Raw genomic sequence first — 18,269 nt, forward strand, 5'->3', positions numbered from 1 at the left:
ACACAAGTGTCAACCGATCTTTTTCTTTCAAAACTGCAGAGTTCAAAAAGGGTTCAAAGTGTTTTCCACCTCATTTCCTGGAGTCATGATAAAATAAGAATAAAAAAAAAAAACTGAGTAATTTAATCAAAACACGTATTTTGGGATTTGAATGTAATGCGAGAATAATGAAGACAAACTAAAACGACTAAAAAGCTCGAGCAAACAGCCACAAGTGTGAGAGGTAAGACAGTTACAGCCCAATATACAGCATGACGCCATACCCACACAAGCCATCTAAACAGCACAGCGACAGTCATTAGCAACAAAACTTTATAATGAGAAAATCATAAAGAAGAGCGACATCAATCCACATTTTCTACTAAGCACGGAATCATGAAAGTATGGCCCCTGATCTTCAGATTTTACAGCGCGAGTTTAACTTTAGATGAGCAGCAGTGGCCTACTCTGCTTTATTTGGACATTAAAATGCAATAATTTGATGTTCTTTGCTTTAATCACTCTGACAGGGACCAAGAGTTTATCCCCCGTGTAATAAATACGTTAAAGGGAGAAAGAACGGGAGCAGATCTCCTCCACCTTCCCAAGGTATGTGTGCGTACACACACATACACACACACACACACACACACACACACACACAGATAAACACTCACAGGCACACTAAGCAGTGTGTTTTCCATCGTGCCGTGAGGTCCAGACAGATTGGCTGTTTTGGCAAGTGTCTGAGTTCTGATGCCAGCACCAGGCAGACGCTCATTGTTGTGTGTCTGTGTGTGTCCGTGTGTGTCTTTCTGTGTGTTGACTGCACTGTGGGGGATACAATTGATCTCAGCCATGGGAGCTCAACAAAGATGGAGAGGAAAGGCTGGGGCAACGAGAGCGAAGAACACCTATAACACACAGCAGGAGCCTCAGGACCCGTTTGTTTTCCTGAACCACCAGTTGATTTCAACACAGCTGAAATCTAAAGTTTAAAGAAAGAAAGTATTGGACTGTTTTTATCTCCCAACTGAACTGAATTAGATTTTTTTTTTCTTTTTCACTTTGATTACTTTCTGATGTATTTTTTAAAATTATTATTATTATTATTATCATCATCGTAACCCACCATTTATCATTTCTGGTCCAACGTGTTGTCTGCACTAATTAATTGCTTGTCTGTTCACCCGAGGCTGATTCATTAGCATCACTCTGTTTTCCAGGGCACTTCAGCAAGCCGTGGCCATCTCTCATTTTCTGTTCCGTTGCAGTCTCACATCAACACTCGCTGTTTTTTTTTTTTTTCCTTTTCCCCTATTTTCATCAGGCACTTAGCTCTTAGAGGTTTCTGTCTGTTCCACCTTCATTTCACTTCAGATTTCACCTTCTCCTTCAATCAATAACCTCGTCTTTATGGGAACATTTTTTAGTATTTTTCGGCTACTCGGCGACACATGTACATGCTCGAACCTGTTCTCCACTTGGCTAGACCTGCTGCTTCATATAAAACTTTACAGTTGGGAAATAACTAAAGTAGATCTGATTACCATTTACACTTATTAAGAAGATATTAAGAAACATGTTCATTTCATGTACAAATACGTTATTTAAATCTTATTTTGCACAAAATCACAGGAATAAATCACAACCTGTTGCCACATAAGTGGCATGAACGTGGTGTTTGTAATTATAGAGCTGCGGTTCTGACGCTTGTTAGATATATTAACAGCAGAAAACAAGGTAATGAAAAATATAGTGAGGAAAAAAAGAAAAGTTCCTCTCGAGCTTTATTTCACCCACATTTTGATCGATGTGTGTGATAACGAGCAGATTTGTCTCTTTTCTTGACCCTGACAGAAGCAGTACAGTGTTTATGAACGGGAATGTCATGCCGCTTGTTCGGTATTTTCATGTAAACACTGAAAACTGCAAAACAGAACCTTCCAATACAGGAACTAGTTCCCAACAATACTTAGATGAAAGGTAATGTGTATATTTATCTTTCTTTTCTCTTTCTTAGAAGCAAACATTCATAAACACGATGCAATTTTCACAAACTGCCAGAATCCATAAATACATTTTCCTCAAAGCTGGTATGCGGTTTAGTGCCTGGCTCAAGGGCAACTGATGTTAGAGAATGGAAGCACCTTGTTGCTATCTGGGTGTCAAACTGATATCTCCTTCATCGCTGCTTCTGTCCGGCAACCTTTGTTGTGTTTTTTCTTTCTCTTCCTCAAAACTTCAATCAGGGATAAATGAAGCTGTTTTTTTTTTTTTTTTTTCTTTTCCTGGTTCTAATTTTCAGTGGATATGAAACAAACAGACGCCGGACCACGTGTCGTCTCTGATGTCTGACTTCCTGAGTGTTCAGTTGCCTTCTGACGTGCCAGACATGCTTTGGTTTTTAAACAGGTGAATTAAACAAGTTACAACGTTTTAATTACTCGGATTCAGAAGTGCAGGCAGATTAAGCCGTCTTTGATCACAACTGAAGTTATTTTTGTCCTGCTTTAGCTTCGCGTCCAGCTGAGGGCCGGCGGGCTGCTCGACCTCTTCGTCTGCCTTCGCGGGAGGCGAGGTATTAGTTAATAATACTTTAAGTGCTAACCTCTTATTGTCACACGTTTCAAGATTTATCAACACTGCGTCGAGCCTGTCAGGCAGCCTCTTCTGAGCTAAAGCCATCGTTACAAGTTCTTCTTTCTCCACATCGGCTGCGATGCCCTCTCTGACCGTGAGAAAGATTAAGATGAGAAGCCCTAAACAGCACTCTTATCTTCAAAAGGCTCTTCAACATGAAGATAAAAAAGAAAAAAAAATCCTGTACTCTTGTTTGACAGGAAGCTTCATTAAATTCAACAAGGACCTTGTTGTCAAATTAATACAGTCAAATTACTGAAAGGAATTAAATATATCTCATTAGCAGGCTCGGGAAACATTCCCATAAACTGCTATAAAGTGCTTATTTGTTTAACAAGATTCACTAATAGAACAGAGGAGCCGGCTGTCATTTCGAAAAGGAGGCTGGGAAAAATAAACAGAAGAGGAAGCTTAAAGTGAATAGAATAGAAATGTGAGCGAGGCTGCACAGGCACGGGTCTCTCCCTCGTGGTATATCACTCTGACCGTAACTAACCTGACAGGCTTGTCAACGCCAACACTGTTGTCGTAAGTAAGAGAGTTGCTGGGCAGTGGCACCGAGATGGACAGAGCGGTGCAGAGTGAATTGGAGATAACAGGGAGTGTGACAACTGAATTACAACTGACGGCCTTGAGATGAGCTCTCAGCAACAGAAAAACAAGACAGATAGACAATATGGCATGCTGGGAGGCAAGTGAGAGGATGGAGAGACCGGGTGAATTCTCGCGGTGAGTCAATTGCTGGGAAAAAAAATAAAAAAATGGGGATAAAGGGTGAGGGGCGGAGAGGAAGAGGCATACTGAAAGAAGTGAGAAGATGAAAGGAAAATGCTATTTCCTGTGCAAGTAAAGATGGGATACGTATTAACAATGTGAGAAGGAGAGGAAGGGATTCCCGGGTCGAGACGCTGTGAGCGTGCAGAGAAAAGTTAGATGAGATGAGAGTATCAAAGAAAGAGGACGAGTGTGTAAAACTCAAAAAAAAGAAATTCAGAACCAAGGTTTTCAAATCTGAACACCGTGACGACAAGAACATGTCTGCACTTGAGACTGTTTGTCTTTGGTGTGATTTCATGAGAAGAGATAGAAAGAAAAGAAAGAAAAAAAAAACGCTGCAACTTACTTGTGGCATTAGTGAGCCTGAAGGTGACAGACTTATCTTCGATGTTACACACATTGCGGACGGACACCTGGCAGGTGTAATCAGCAAAGTCCTTGGGTCTTAAGTTTTTCAGCTTCAGCACCTTGGTCTCACCCTGGAGAGGACAGAAAACGCCCACAGCAACGTCAACAAAACGTCTCAGCAGTTATCCAATATGACCACATCTCCATGTGCATTAACCGTAAAGTTACATCAGCGAGGAAAACTCCGAGGTTTTATTTTGGTCTCCTCAGAACTGGGTTGTAATCTTGTGTAAAAAAGCCGCTTCAATTTTTGATGAGCTGCAGTGTGATAAACAAGGTCAAAGCCACACACAAGACGAACAGACATCAGCGTGCGTTTACACACCCACAGGCACACACTGTGCTCGCCTGACATGCCCCGGTTCTAAACCCAAGCATTGATCTACATATGGAGTCATTATGAATCATACATTGCAAATGTCTTTTGCATGAAATCATCAGGAGAATGGAACTACGCTGAATCTCAGTACAAAAAAGAAATCCATTCATCCCCCCTCATGCTGCACGGACTTCTTGTGCAGAAATACGTGCTATTTTGGACACACAAAAGCAGCAACATATTTCTTTCACCGTCGCTGATGATGAATCGGTTTGGGATTTTGTCTCTGATACAGTATTCAATGGACTAACGGTGTCTAAGGCAGAGCTGGGAAGGGCTCAGCTGGCTGGTTAATTGAACTCCAGGGGCTCTGCATTGTGGCTGACTGAAGCTTTGATATAAATGCACAAAAAAAGAAAACGGAAAAAAGGGAAGAGTTGTGCTCGTGCAGCTATTGTATGATTGGCCTGGGGATCAGGCTCAGGGACGCTTTTTTGTGGTCACTTTGTTTACTCACCGGCCGTTTTGCTCACTTAGTGTATCCCGACTGACTGTTGGTTTCTGATGGCGACCTGATGTCGAAACCTGAATGACTGGATTTTTGTAAATACCTGGGTGTCTATCAAATATTTAACACGCATTAGTGAGAAAACCTCAATCTTTTTCTGAACCCACTACTGTATGTGCAGTTTACTGATTTACTTGTAATGCACAAAGAAAAAGAATCTGCATCCATCCAACAACAACCAGTTTTCTCAGCTAAAGGACAGTGTCGAGGATTTTACAAGTTCAGCAGAAACACTGCGACAAGAGGAGTTGAAACGTTCTGGTTAAACGTCTGAGGCTAAAGCAGCAACTGTTAAACGAAGTAATGAAGAGGGACACTTGAACAATCAAGGACAACCAATACAAAGCTGAGATCTGTGCATTTTTGCTTATACTGATACTTCATTTTCAACAAAATATATAGTTGAGCTTCAGGGTGTGTTTGGCATATGTGGCGTGATCTCAGCTGTTAAGAAAATTAAAAACTGAAAACAAATTTTCTCTGTCTCTTGCTTTGTCTATATTTATTCTAAAACAGAACAACAGAGATATGTTGGCCCACGATGGATTAAAACGGGCCAGTAAGACACAGCAGGAAGTGGCTGACTCCACGACGGTGGGCCTGTGGATGTGTTCCTGTGTACCTGAGTGTAAAGAGGCTCGTAGATGTCCACTCCGTTGTCCTTGCTCTGCTCGATGAGCGTACTCCCGCGTTTCCAGATGAATCTTGCAGGAGGGTTGGAGTTGACGGTGCAGCGCAGGAACACCGTCTTTTCCTGGTAGTAACTGCCACGCACGTCGCTGATGGTCTGGTGCACCGTCAGAACTGGAGTGTCAAGGTCTGCAAAACACACAGACGGAGGGAAAATAAATACCTGACATTATAAAGTCTTTGATGTTGCTACTGGGGGAAATTATTCATAATTATATCTAAGAAAACATAATTCAGGGCCAATATTGCATCTCATAAAAAAATGTGATGCAACAAGATACAGTTTTGTAAAAACACAATTCTGCAGAGTGTACAATTAATTTGAGTGAGGTTTTCTGTAAAAATAATAATAATAAAAAGATTTAAAAAAAATAGATATTATGTGTGGCAGGGATAGGATTTTGTAACTGCAACACAGCTGTAAATAAAGGCAAACAAGTGCAGTTTGTGGATTGGATTGTCCGCCCACACTGGCCAAAACTGCCCAAACAGTCATCTATTTATCGCTGCGTCTAACGAGCAAATGTCCAAACAATCTGCGCGCTTTGTCGTTCCCTTCGCCTGCTGAGACTCCTGCACATGCTGCATCTCTGAATTTTTTCTGTCATCTTTATCTCTTTGCCCCCGCTCGCCTCGCTCCTCCATGCGTTTCCTTCATGGGAGTGTCGTCTTCCTCCTTCCTCCAGCGGACGGGATTTCAGCGGCTGTCACGAGCACGGAGGCTGCTCTCCCTGGCTTCTGTCTTCTCTCCAAAACTCACTGCCACTTTCACTCCACGTCACGAGCCCACCCTTCCCTCCCCGCTCTCAGTGAACCTCTATCTTTCACAGGGTGTGTGTGTGTGTGTGTGTGTGTGTGTAATCCTGATTTCTACAGTCTAATTGGAGTGTTGCAAACTTCAAACACTATGGAAACAATTTGTACCAACACTGTGGTTTCCTCCTTTTCCCCGCCTTTCCATTTATCTCGCTGCTTCCTACTTACCTTCATTCTGCCCTCCTTGCTGCTCCTGTCCCTCACAACCAGCCTCACCTCAGAGAACAGGCTCAGTGCAAGCTACAGAAAAGAGGTCAGCTATGACTGTGGCTAATTCACTTCCTTGCGTCCACTGTATATTTTACAGGAGGACATAAAGTTGATTCATTCATTGTACGTGTGACTGGGGGTTTCGTAAAGTAAAATCTTATCTTCATGCTTGACGTTTTGTGATTGTTGTTACTGTGGGGGGGAGACAGAAGCCAGACCACCCAACACATGCACATATCAATGGCAGACTTTTTTTTTTTAATAAACAGAATTCTTTTTTTTTATTTGTTTCTTTCTTTTGTAAATTGTGATTGATTGACATCGACTGGTTTCTGGCATTGATAAGTGTGTATAGTTCATATGTGTGTGAATGTTTCATGATAGTCTGCAAGCCATTTTCCCTTATGGGGCAATAAAGTTACCCTCAGTGTTTGTCCTTTAAACCACACATCCAAGCGGACTGTGTGTTTTCTCATACCTCTCATGGCCTGGAAAATGACCACAGGACACCATTAAACTACCTGTCCTAACCGGAGTCTTGTCTAACCTTAGAACACAATGGTGGCAGGTTCTCCATAGAACAACCAAGAACCACTGAAGTCACAAAATGAACTCACACATGCCTGCGTGTGTGTGTGTGTGTGTGTGTGTGAAGAGATAGTTTAACTGAGCATGACAATAGCGAAATACGCTGATTTAAGTGACGTGACCTGATTGTTGACTGGTTGGTCTGAGCAGTTCAGTAATTTGGTTGAAGAAGTTTGCTGGTTTGAGTCAGTCAGTAGAGAGGTCACCACTGGGTCAAGCAAGACCCTGAACCCCATCAGCTCCCCGGAGCACAAAACCATAGCCCAGACAGAGGGAATATTATTATTATTCCTGATCTACTAGGATTATAATGCACGACCACATTTACAAAGAATATTCTGAAAAAGAGAAGATATCTAGTAAGCAGCGGCGCCAAAACACCCCACTGATGCTAAAGATCAGAGGAGAGTCGGCAGACAATAACTCAACTGACCATTTGTTACAACAAAGATATGAAATAAGAAAAGAAACACTCTCTGACTGCCCAACACGACGATCATTAAAATGATGGTCGATAACAGAAGAAGATCACACTGGGTGTGACTTATATCAGCAAATAACAAGAAATTGAGGATACAGTTACAGCTTACTGTGGTGACGACAAACTAAACAGATGTAGTTTGAGACAGTAAGGTATTTTTTCAAAGAGGTGGACCGGAAGGTTATGGGAACATTACATCAAGTACAAAATACAGGATGAGGCCTCCCGTATGAACTGGAATGATCTGAAGTAGAGTCCTCTAAGACAGTGGCTGCTTCAGGCAAGTGAAGAGAAACTACCCGAGAACAAGAAACTCCAGAGTCTCAGGATCTCATTCAGAGTGCTGGGAGGAAAAACTGTGAAACTGTCCACACATAGAAGTGATGCAGGTGCTGTAGCGGACTACTGTGGCAAAGCAAAGAAGCTGAGAGAAAAGGAAATCTGGTTGATCTCCATCCTTACTCTCACCTTTGGCCATGAAACTTCAGGCTTTGACAGAAAGATTAAAGCTTCAGATACAAGTAGCTGCGAGAGGAACACCTACACATGGTAATAACAGTCTGTAACAGAGAACAGAGTAAGGAGGGAGCTCTCAGAGGGGAACCAGAGTAGAACCGAGATGTTGAGGGGCCATTAAAAGTATCACAGGCACCTCATTAAGATGCCGTGTGGTTGGCTTCAGTCAGAGATCATACCAGGTTCTGAAACCTGGTATTAGACCCTGAGGTTGGTCCAAAACTCACAGGAGAAGTTATGTCTCTCAGTTGGCCAAATGATCTTCTGGGCTCTTTATAGACGATCTAGAGGAAATTACAGGGAAGAAACATGTACAGGCATCACTGCTCTTTATGCTGTGGTTGGACTGAACAGGTAAGAAGACAAATGGATGTTATAAAAGAAGTACCTATAGCCCATAGCTCTGAAGGTTTTGGGGCAAACCCATGTGCAAGCAATCTTGGTTGAGTTTAGGAAACAACACAGCGAATCAGGATGGGCTTGTTTGTACAATTTCAAATGATTTTCATAACAACAAAAGTAGCAATGATTTTCCTACACATCATGCATGGGAATATTTCACTTAGGTGATACAAGGATGCAGAAGGAGTTTTTAAAAAATGTTTATGTGCCAAAACAGGTACAGATCCTGCATTGACCTTTAGAACTGCTTTTGAAAATAGCATTATGTTTATACTTTAATTCAGTAATAAAGGTGTCAGAAGTCGTAAATGACGATCAACTCTCGAGCTTAGGATGTTCAATGAAATATTTTTAAGATATCAGCTGTGGTAAATGTGTGGAAAATGTATTAAATGGCATGTCTTTCACTACCTGACCTGACGAAGCTACTTCTTTAAGATGATACTTATTAAGTTTCTTGTATCTTTTATTTGTATCTATTTATTTTTGTAATATTTTTCACTGTCTGCCTGTTGTATAACTCACGCGTTACGGACAACAGACAGGTGTACGAGAGTTATGGCAAGAGGGCAAGCTGCTTTGTACACCTTGTGAATGTGCGCACGTGTGCTTGTATGTTTGACTAAAACTCACAAAGGAATTCTGAACGGTTTTCACAGGTCATTTGCAGCTCAGTGGGAATCTGCAGACCAATACACAGCAGAGAGAGAGAGAGAGAGAGAGAGAGAGAGACAGAGAGAGAGAGAGAGAGAGAGAGAGAGAGAGAGTGTGTGTGTGTGTGTGTGTGTGTTCTGTCATTCTGCTTATTTCATGACACTCTGCTGGAATGTGAATAACGTGTAAGGTGACAGACGAACACGTGGAGAGGCGAACATGGACAGATAGATTCTCCACGGAAAGACGCAGTCCATGGCATCCGATTCAAATAAAATGCTTTCTTCAGCATAATGATTCACTATGTGATTTTACTGTTAAAAAGAGATTACATTTAAGCAAACAAAACAATTTGACATTTGTATGTTTTCAATATCTGTTTACTGATTTCATTCATAAAACATGACCCTATTGTTGAAGCCGCTGTAATGTTTGCTCCCTGGGTGAAACTAACTTTGCTCAGTTTGGGCTTTTAAGTGAACGGAGACACAAGATGAATCTGCAAGTGTACAGAAATACAATATGAAACTTTAATGAAGCCTCTGATTTCCCCATAGTCCTGCCTTTGAACACAGCTTAGATCAATTGCATTGTGCTGCTTTCCTTTGCCACAGCTTCTAATGTACTTTTGCACTTTCAAAATCCAAGCTGTTCTGGAGGTCTTGCACCGTTTTGTGCTACGACATCAGCCAGCAGTGCTGACACAAAGATTAGTTTAGACTTTGAGTGGCCCACAGTGTGGACGGGAGCATTGACTTAAGCAGGATCTAATCTGGATCTAATCCTAAGATCAGGTCTTGTGCTAAAAGCTGCTTTTTGGAATATCGAAGTGAGAATATAAAGTCTTCCCTGTGCTTGTGTGGCTCCTCTCTGAGTACCACAATTTCTTCCACCAGTCAAAGAGCATTTATTTAAGGTCGATAGGTCACTCCGATTCCCCGTCGGTGTGAATGGGTTTGTGGGTGTGTGATGTTCTCTCTGTGGTTGACCCCTGATGGACTGGTGATCTGTCCAGTGTGTACGTCTGCTTTCACCCAGCCTCATGCAACTGTAGATTAAATCATGGTACGGAAGATGGATAAATGAAAATAGTGTCTGTATATCAGTTCAATCCACACCTGCTTGTTTAATTTATAGTACAATAAAAGACTGGAGGAAAAACATCAATAATACCCAAATAGTGTCCATGTTTTTATGACACAGCTGTGTGAGGAAGTCTTAAAGTGCATGAATAAAAAATAAAAAAAAGACAGGTCACACACACTGACATTCTCTGAAAACACTGAGATCCACAGGGCTGTGATGGCAAAAATCCACTTTAGCACCGTTTCTACAGCAAGAGCAGAAACAGTCAGCAGTCACAAAACTGAAATGGAAAATTTTCGATTTGAAGAAGTGCTACTTTATTCATGGCACTTTTTATTTTACTAGTTTAAGGACACTAATGTTTGATTAGCAGAAAACACCTCAGTTATTCATGAGTAAGTTTCACCTCATTTAATTTACTGGATGAGGTAAATAAGAAAAAGCCAAACCTCCAGCGCTCAGTCATATCTGGTGGACAGAAATAAATTCAAAAGGGAATTCCACCATTGTATTTTCAACAGTTTGGGTCGGCTAAACAAATCTTGTAGAAGCAACTCCCTGGTAATGAAATTCTTTATCAATAATAAAAGAGAGAGAAAAGCATTTCCCCTCTTTTTACTTCAAATTTCTCAGGTGCCAGTTTTTCTCGGTGGTAACTATGCTTCAAAATGATCAGACTCATTGGAGGCATTCCCTTAAGATTTGTGAAGATTGTAAATTTCTTCAGGTATTGGTAAACTTTTGTGATTGGGTGTGAACCTACCAGAAAGTCATATTCCTGCACAAACTTTGTTTTCTGAAGACTAAGATGAATTAAACATGGTTGACACAACAACCAAAACAAACAAAGATGCTAGTTTATATCTGTACAATCAAGTTTTCAGGGTTTCAGGGTTTGTCCCACTGAAAACACGACACACAGATCAAATCTTGAGTGACATTAACAAAGGCAGTGATCTAAATTTACATTACAGCTGCATGCATGAATATTTCATAAATCCAAAATGCCCTTTTTCAATAGTGACTGAAAAATCCCCTTGAAATGACTGAACCAACCGTGCCAAATGACAGAATCAGAGATTTACCCAGAAGCAATCCATCCTGCTGGTCAGAGTTGACCGAGTGTGTTTTTGTAAGAGGTTGACCTCTGCCGGGGACTTTCCCCAGCAGGAGGACGCCCCGGACTCCAAATCCTCTTTGATTTCCAATAACATGTCCTGTACTCTAATAGCTCTCTAGGAGTAGACGGTCATTAGGGGACCAAAGAGAAGATGACAGGCTCAATTGAGTGTGAGTGTGCGGTGGAGGACGTGCGGCGTGTGTGTGTGTGTGTGTGTGTGTGTGTGTGTGTGTGTGTGTGTGTGTGTGTGTGTGTGTGTGTGTGTGTGTGTGTGTGTGTGTGTATGCGTGCGGTCGGGTGAGTGGATGTGATGGTGTGAGTAATTGGTTCGGTACCAATTGTACAGCGTGGAACGGCGAGTGTATTATCCACGATAAACAGAACTGTAATCGCTGTGAACTACTCAAGGTCACATTGGAAACTACTGGGTATCTGCGAAATAATAACGAGTTGGTAAAATAAACAGAAACAAAGCACATGTGCAAGAAAGACCAGAGAGACCCACGATTGTCCGCCAGATGTGAACCAGTATCTGGTAGTGAGTGCAATCCAGTTTTTGATGGGCGCCTTTGTGGTTAATTAAGCACTTCACAATCTGTAACAGAGATGCAACACTCCAGCCATGTTTACATGAGAGTTTTAATCCCACGTTAATTAAACTCGATTCAAAATGACCATGTAAACACCTAATTCTGAATGAAAATGATTATTTATAATCAAACTTCATTCCGAATACAGTGACTGATTTATTCTGATTTGAAATCGAAATTATAATTCCTCGATCATATGTCAATTCTAGTCGTTCTGCTTTTGCTCAGTCAGTTGTCCTGTTACGACAACGCACATATTCCAAGACAGCCGCCCAGAACCAGTTTTGGACTGAAACGAAACAATTTATATAATGGGAGGCTGATAAAAAAAAAGGATATAATGAAACAGTGGATGGCTGGAAACACAAGAAAACAGACCTTTTAGAATTTGTAGCATCAAAAGATAGAAAGAAAAAATGCAGGGAGCTGGAGTTTGTTTAACTCACGTTGAAGTGTGTACGTCACTTCCGGCCCTTATCCAATTAGAACGCTTCACTACCTACAGACCTTAAAGGGGCTGTATCATGCAAAATTCACTTTTTGTATGTTTTAACCTTGTTATATAGTTATGTGCTCATCAAAAACACCCCCAAAGCATTTTTTTCTTTCTTTCGTGCCTGTGTGTTTGAGCTTTCCTTGTTTTTTTTGCTGCTCAGAGAGGCAGCCCCTCCCCCCCGCAGGGCAAGAGCAAGGGTCTGCGCTTGGTGAGTTTCTAACAGGAAAATACATTTTCGCGTGTCTTTGCGTGTAGAGAAGCTAGAGCTAAAGGGCTAAAGCTAACCCTTAGAGAAGCTAACGCATGACATATTTGTTTTGAAGCTCTGATTGGCTGAAGTTCGCTGTCAGTCAAAGTCCACAGGGGGAGAGGCGGGATTTTCAGTGAAACAGAGCGTTTTCTCTTCCAGGTTTCAGAATTAGCCCCAGAAAATCTTTTATTTCACACAAAATGACTTTTTCCTTAGCGCCAAAAATTAACTATTACCATGATAAAGCCTATACTAGGGTTTGGACTAGCTAAAAAAGCATGCTACAGCCCCTTTAAGAGGAATTGAATAAAGGCGAACAAATATTGAAGTAAACCTTATTTTGGATTTCTATTCCTATTTAAATATGAAGGAGAATTTATTTCCAAATTATTTAATTTAGAAAAACATCATGTAACCATGGCCACTGTTTCTGCATGCAGTCAACAGACACTTTAGTGCTTTTTCAATGTGGGGATCAGGAGAGGAAGATGTTGTGCGATCTGTCTTTTGTTGTCTTAAAGCCTGTGGTCTCTGAATCAGGGAAGGTTGGGAGAATCTTGTAGTGTGGATCAGGCTTTAAACACTGCCACAAATAACGCTGTTATTTCACTGTTACTACTTATTAATTAAGATATTTACCTACTTTATCAGTGTCAGCAGGCTTTACATGATCAATGACATTCACTCATTCATAAACACATTAATGCACACACAATATGCCCAAAATGAGCAACTCCAGGTTTGGTGACCTCCAAAAACTACGTACATACGCAAACAGAAATGAGAATCGATCAGTCAGTTTTACGATCTTACCCAAGTAACTTACAACGACCCATCAAGTGTTTCTCTCTTTTTTGAATTTTTTTTATTATTTCAAGGGCATTGTGACTTTTGGCTGGTTTGCTTTGATTAAAAGAAACTTGGGCCAATTGTTCTGTTTGGATAGTCTGTGTGTTCAGAGGCGATAGCTGCCATCCATCCAAACCGGCACAATAGTGAACTCAGACCCCGTGAAAAGATGGTCACAGTCCACTTCCAGGCAAACCTTGGAGTGGTTTGATCTGAGTATTAAGGCCTTACAGACCCAAGACAAACAGGATGTGACTGGCGTCAGACCAGAGGGCGTCTTCTTGTTGTTATACATTAAAACATTGTTGGTGCTCGGTGTTTTCCAATAACTGAAATGTAGATGCTGTGACTAGCAGACATTTACATTTGTTGTTCTCACTGTCCATATTTGGTACATTTAGTAAAACTACTTATGCTGCATACATGTATTCAGACAAGTGAACAGGAACTATTCATTTGGATGTTTAACCATGTAGACAAGTCCATATAAGAGCTGATATTCTAGAGGTACTTCGTTTATCTCGCTGTCCAGAAGCACAAGCATAGGTTTAAATGTGATTATGTGTCTTAAGAGGACTTGATGAAGTTAAAACTGAGCACAACAACAGGGAAGAAGAACATCGTGTTGTTGAAATAATCATATTGGTGTGTGGGGGTTTATATGTGCGAGAAACATTATCCACTTCATTCAGTGGATCAATCCCATACATAATACTTTGCACTGTGTCATTGTCCCTCGCTGAGATGTGCTCATGATTCCACTTCCTGCTTTTACTGGAAGCCCTCCAGTATTGAAAATTGATTTGTTAGCTTCAGACTCTGTTAGCCTCTCATTGACTGGGTTAAATAAGTCACAACTGCAAACTTTGTGTCAGCCTCTCACTATTTTTAAGACCAGCATTGATAAATGTATCTAACAGCTGTGCTTTGCCACTGCTATTTTTATCAAAACACTGTGTATGAGACTTCATGTTATCCACACAGATATTCGCACAGAGCTTTTGACTGGAAAGCAATCATACGTAGAGCTTAAACGGAGTTACACCACCTCCACAATGGACAATCTGATCAGACAGAAGAGAAGGATAATTTAACTGTATTGATCAGATTGCTCACAGTCCATTTGAATGAAAGAAATGCTACCTACAAAACAATAGCACTTTGTGGTTTTATTTAAACAAGTTGATAAAAATGCTAATGCAGCAAAGTAAGTAACTCGGGCTCTCTGCAGAAATTTTTAATTTGATTCTCACAGATTTTAAAATAATGAAGGAGTATATAGGTTCCTAAAGTGATTTTGAGGAGATTTTATGTTGTCCTGTCTTGAATGCAGGATATGATATGCAATTTAAACTGTTCAGTCATGTTAAATATGTCAATAAAGCCGTGAACATATATTTACATATGGAACGTCATGTGTTTGTCAGTTAAAAACTGTAATATTTCAGTGTGCATTAACAGGTGATTATCACACTGCAAAAAAAACAAAAAAAACAACCCATTCTTTTTATCTCTTACACACACACACACACACACACACACACACACACACACACACACACAGACTGAAAACACATCCTTATAGATGATCGACCCCACTTGCAAGCACTGACGGATGCATAGAGAAACGTGCGCAGAGAGAAGTCTGTGCATACAGAGAGACACAAACAGAGGCAGACTTGCCGTTTGATCCAGCTTCGCGTCTCGTCAATTATTCAGCATTCTGCTCATAGACATCGCCTTAAAGAGGGCATAAAACATGCACGAGGCCCACATTTTGAAATAACAAGAACATTGCCTGTGTTTAGAATGCAATGTTTAGAAGTAAAGATTGATTTAGACTGATTTTCCCTGCTCTGCTTGATTTATTTTTAGTCTGATAACAAAAATCGTACTTTTAATATTACATCTATTTCTTCTCTCTGTCTTTGTCGATTACCAATGTCCATTGAAGAAATAATGGAAGTGAGCAGCCTTGGTCACGCAGTGATTACACTGTAGCAACCATGATACACTAATTTATCCTAATTTAATCATATTTTAACGGTTGTGAAGATACATGCAACCAGTAACGTGGGACTGACACAGAGAGGAAGCTTCAGATGCAAAAACCACCCGAGTCAACAAAGGAAAACTAAAATCACATAGTGAGCTTCTGCTTATTTGAACAAGCGTTGTCAGTTCAAAAACGATACCCAGCAATGTCAGTGAAATAATACAGAAGAGCAGCTTGCAATGGTTGTCCCTATATGCATTTTATACCACTTTCTCAGAGACAGGAACTAAATGTAACCAGCTACAGATGGGATGGGTGAAAATGTCAGCAGATCTACAATAACCAGAGCAATCTCCATCCATCCATCCATCCATTCATTCATCCATCCATCCATCCATCCATCCATCCATCCGGCCAAACAAAGGGAGACAGACCACCACATTCACTCCCATTCAGACCCATTTAGAATTTAGAACACACATTTCTAGAGATGTAGCAGAGATAGTCTTCTTTTTCTATATAATTACAAAGAGAGAAAAGAACAACACGTTATACGGAGGTCGCATCTTGTGTACATCTTGTTTTGTTAGATTTACTCACAAGGAACAGGAACATTTGTTAAGAAGAATTACACAGTGAGTCCTTTTCCCATCCAAACACCCATGAATTTGCTGAAAATGGTGCGTTTTCGTTGAGCCAGCGTGTTATGTACAAGCTTTAATTATGCCTTTGTCAGCAGAGAGCCTGGGAAAAGGTATTAAACATTCATGATGGTGTAACTCTATTATTTTAGGCCATAAAAAGACTAATATAGGCATGGTTATTTACCGTGAATGCGACAGTGTGGCTGCACAGCGGTGGTGACAGCAAACGAGGGTGTTAAGGGACACAAAGGCAAAGTTCACTCAGCCTCTGGGCTGAAATCACACACATGTGAAAATACAGGAGAGAAGTTGCTCAGCGACACACAAACACTTATGCAATAGCATGCACACCCGCTTCCAAGCCATGTATTTGCCCTCACACAAGTCTGCACTCAGCAACAAATACACAAATTCCTCTGGGCCAAAATAACACATGAATCTCAGTTCCCTTGCTGCAGTGCCAGAGGGCAAAAACAAGAAAGTCCTTCTGTGTCCCCGTAAGAGCCTTCTGAAGTTATCTGCAGGGAGCAGAGTGGATAAAGGATGTCCTTCTTACTCCTGCGGTGCTTTGGGGCTCCTTGGGTCACGGTACGAGAGGGGGGGGCTTCAAGGATCGCTATACTACTGTTTTGATCGCAGGTTGAACGGACATAGCATTAGCATTAACATGCAGTTGTTTCCGAAGTAAAACACCAACAACAACTAAACAAAAATGTTACAGGCATAGCTGCTGCCCACCCTTTGGTTTGTTGTATATTTAATAAGCTCTGAGGCATGCAGGGCACTGTGGACCGCGGCAATAATATTTATGGAGAACATATATAGACACATACCTAGTAATATAGGCTGCCGCAGCTCCCAAAAATATTAAATTGCATGGGTTTTATTGTGTTGTGTTACGGGACGAACACTACACTCCTGGGTAATTCACACTGTGGCTTTATTAAAACAATTCAGAGCCACGTCTGTGGGGTCCTGCTCAGGTATGAAAGTGGAACTCTGGCTCAACTTCACTTCTGGTGTTTCATGAAAATTAGGAGAAGGTAAGAAAATAAATAAAAAGGAACAAGTAGGCTTCCAAGATAATGTGGGGCATTCAAGTCCTATCACCTGTCTTAGTATTCACACTTTGGATCAGTCGATGGCTGACTGCATTTGACGAGGTGTGAATGCCGTCATCCGCACATGAAGCCAACAAAGAAATGAACCCAGTCTACGGAAAACCCTGCGTACTCTGGTGCACTAAACACAGCATGGACAGGAAGTGGAGAAAACACAGAAGATGGTAGTTTAAATGTCCCTTCCTCACAGTTTATCATGACTGATGTACAGAATCATTCTAACATTGAAACTCTCCACACAGCCTTGTTTTGTTGTGAAAGAATATATGCAAAATGAATGGAAGCTGGCTGCAAACTATTTTCGGCCTTTACTGAGCTGATGTACAACTGCTAATGACTGAGGCGGTGGGCAGGGGTGGGTACAGACCCCACAGACCCGTAGACGTCACATCAGACTGAAGTCGGCTGATTAAAGTAATTGATCACAACTTAAACGTATTTATTTATTAAGAAAAAAATCACACTTGCATTTTTGGGGAAATCTCTGGTGAGTCTCTTCTGTGACAGAAGCATTTCAGTACTGCTGACTGATGCATCCGCCCGTACGCTGCCATCTCTGACACCATTTCACAAACGTCTGAATTCAAAGTTCTTGAGGATTTAAGCTTTCACTTGGAGTTTTCTCTGAGATTTAAATTTGGCAGCAAAGTGCTCACTGAACCTCAGTCTCTGACAGTGACTGCACTTTGTTTTTTTTTTGGGGTTCTGTTTGCAAACTTGGCCTTTAATATTTTGAAGTTGGGTGGCAGACCTGGTCTTTACAGCCTTATTTCACAACAACGAACTGGACACCGCGTTGTTGTCGTCACAGCAACGTTTCACATTCAGATGTTTTGATGACGATGATAAATCTACCATTTCAGAGAATTTGCATTTGTAGTCAGATGATGAACAGTTTGCCTCAATGACATTGCTTCATGTAATAAATGTAAAAAAACAGGGACAAACAAAGCCATTGAATGAAAAAACGCAACAAAAGTTCCCAATTTACACTCAGATCATCAATCAGTGCAACCCTACTGCTCGAAGAAGGGGTTTTTCATTCCTCTTAACCTGCGTTCAGAAT

General features: G+C 41.1%; 1 protein-coding gene across 2 annotated transcripts in view; it reads right to left on the bottom strand.

The window, feature by feature from the left end:
- Nucleotides 1–18,269, bottom strand: part of mdga1 (MAM domain containing glycosylphosphatidylinositol anchor 1) — a 181,821-nt gene that overhangs the window by 59,257 nt on the left and 104,295 nt on the right. For both annotated transcript variants that reach the window (XM_030100324.1, XM_030100242.1), the window contains exons 5-6: nt 5,317–5,513; nt 3,746–3,878 (exon numbers count right to left, since the gene is read on the bottom strand). In XM_030100324.1, the coding sequence (XP_029956184.1) occupies nt 3,746–3,878; nt 5,317–5,513 (330 nt within the window). The remainder of the gene's footprint in view (nt 1–3,745; nt 3,879–5,316; nt 5,514–18,269) is intronic.

The sequence above is a fragment of the Salarias fasciatus genome, chromosome 1 (genome assembly GCF_902148845.1).
Source record: "Salarias fasciatus chromosome 1, fSalaFa1.1, whole genome shotgun sequence".
Lineage (NCBI taxonomy): Eukaryota > Metazoa > Chordata > Actinopteri > Blenniiformes > Blenniidae > Salarias > Salarias fasciatus.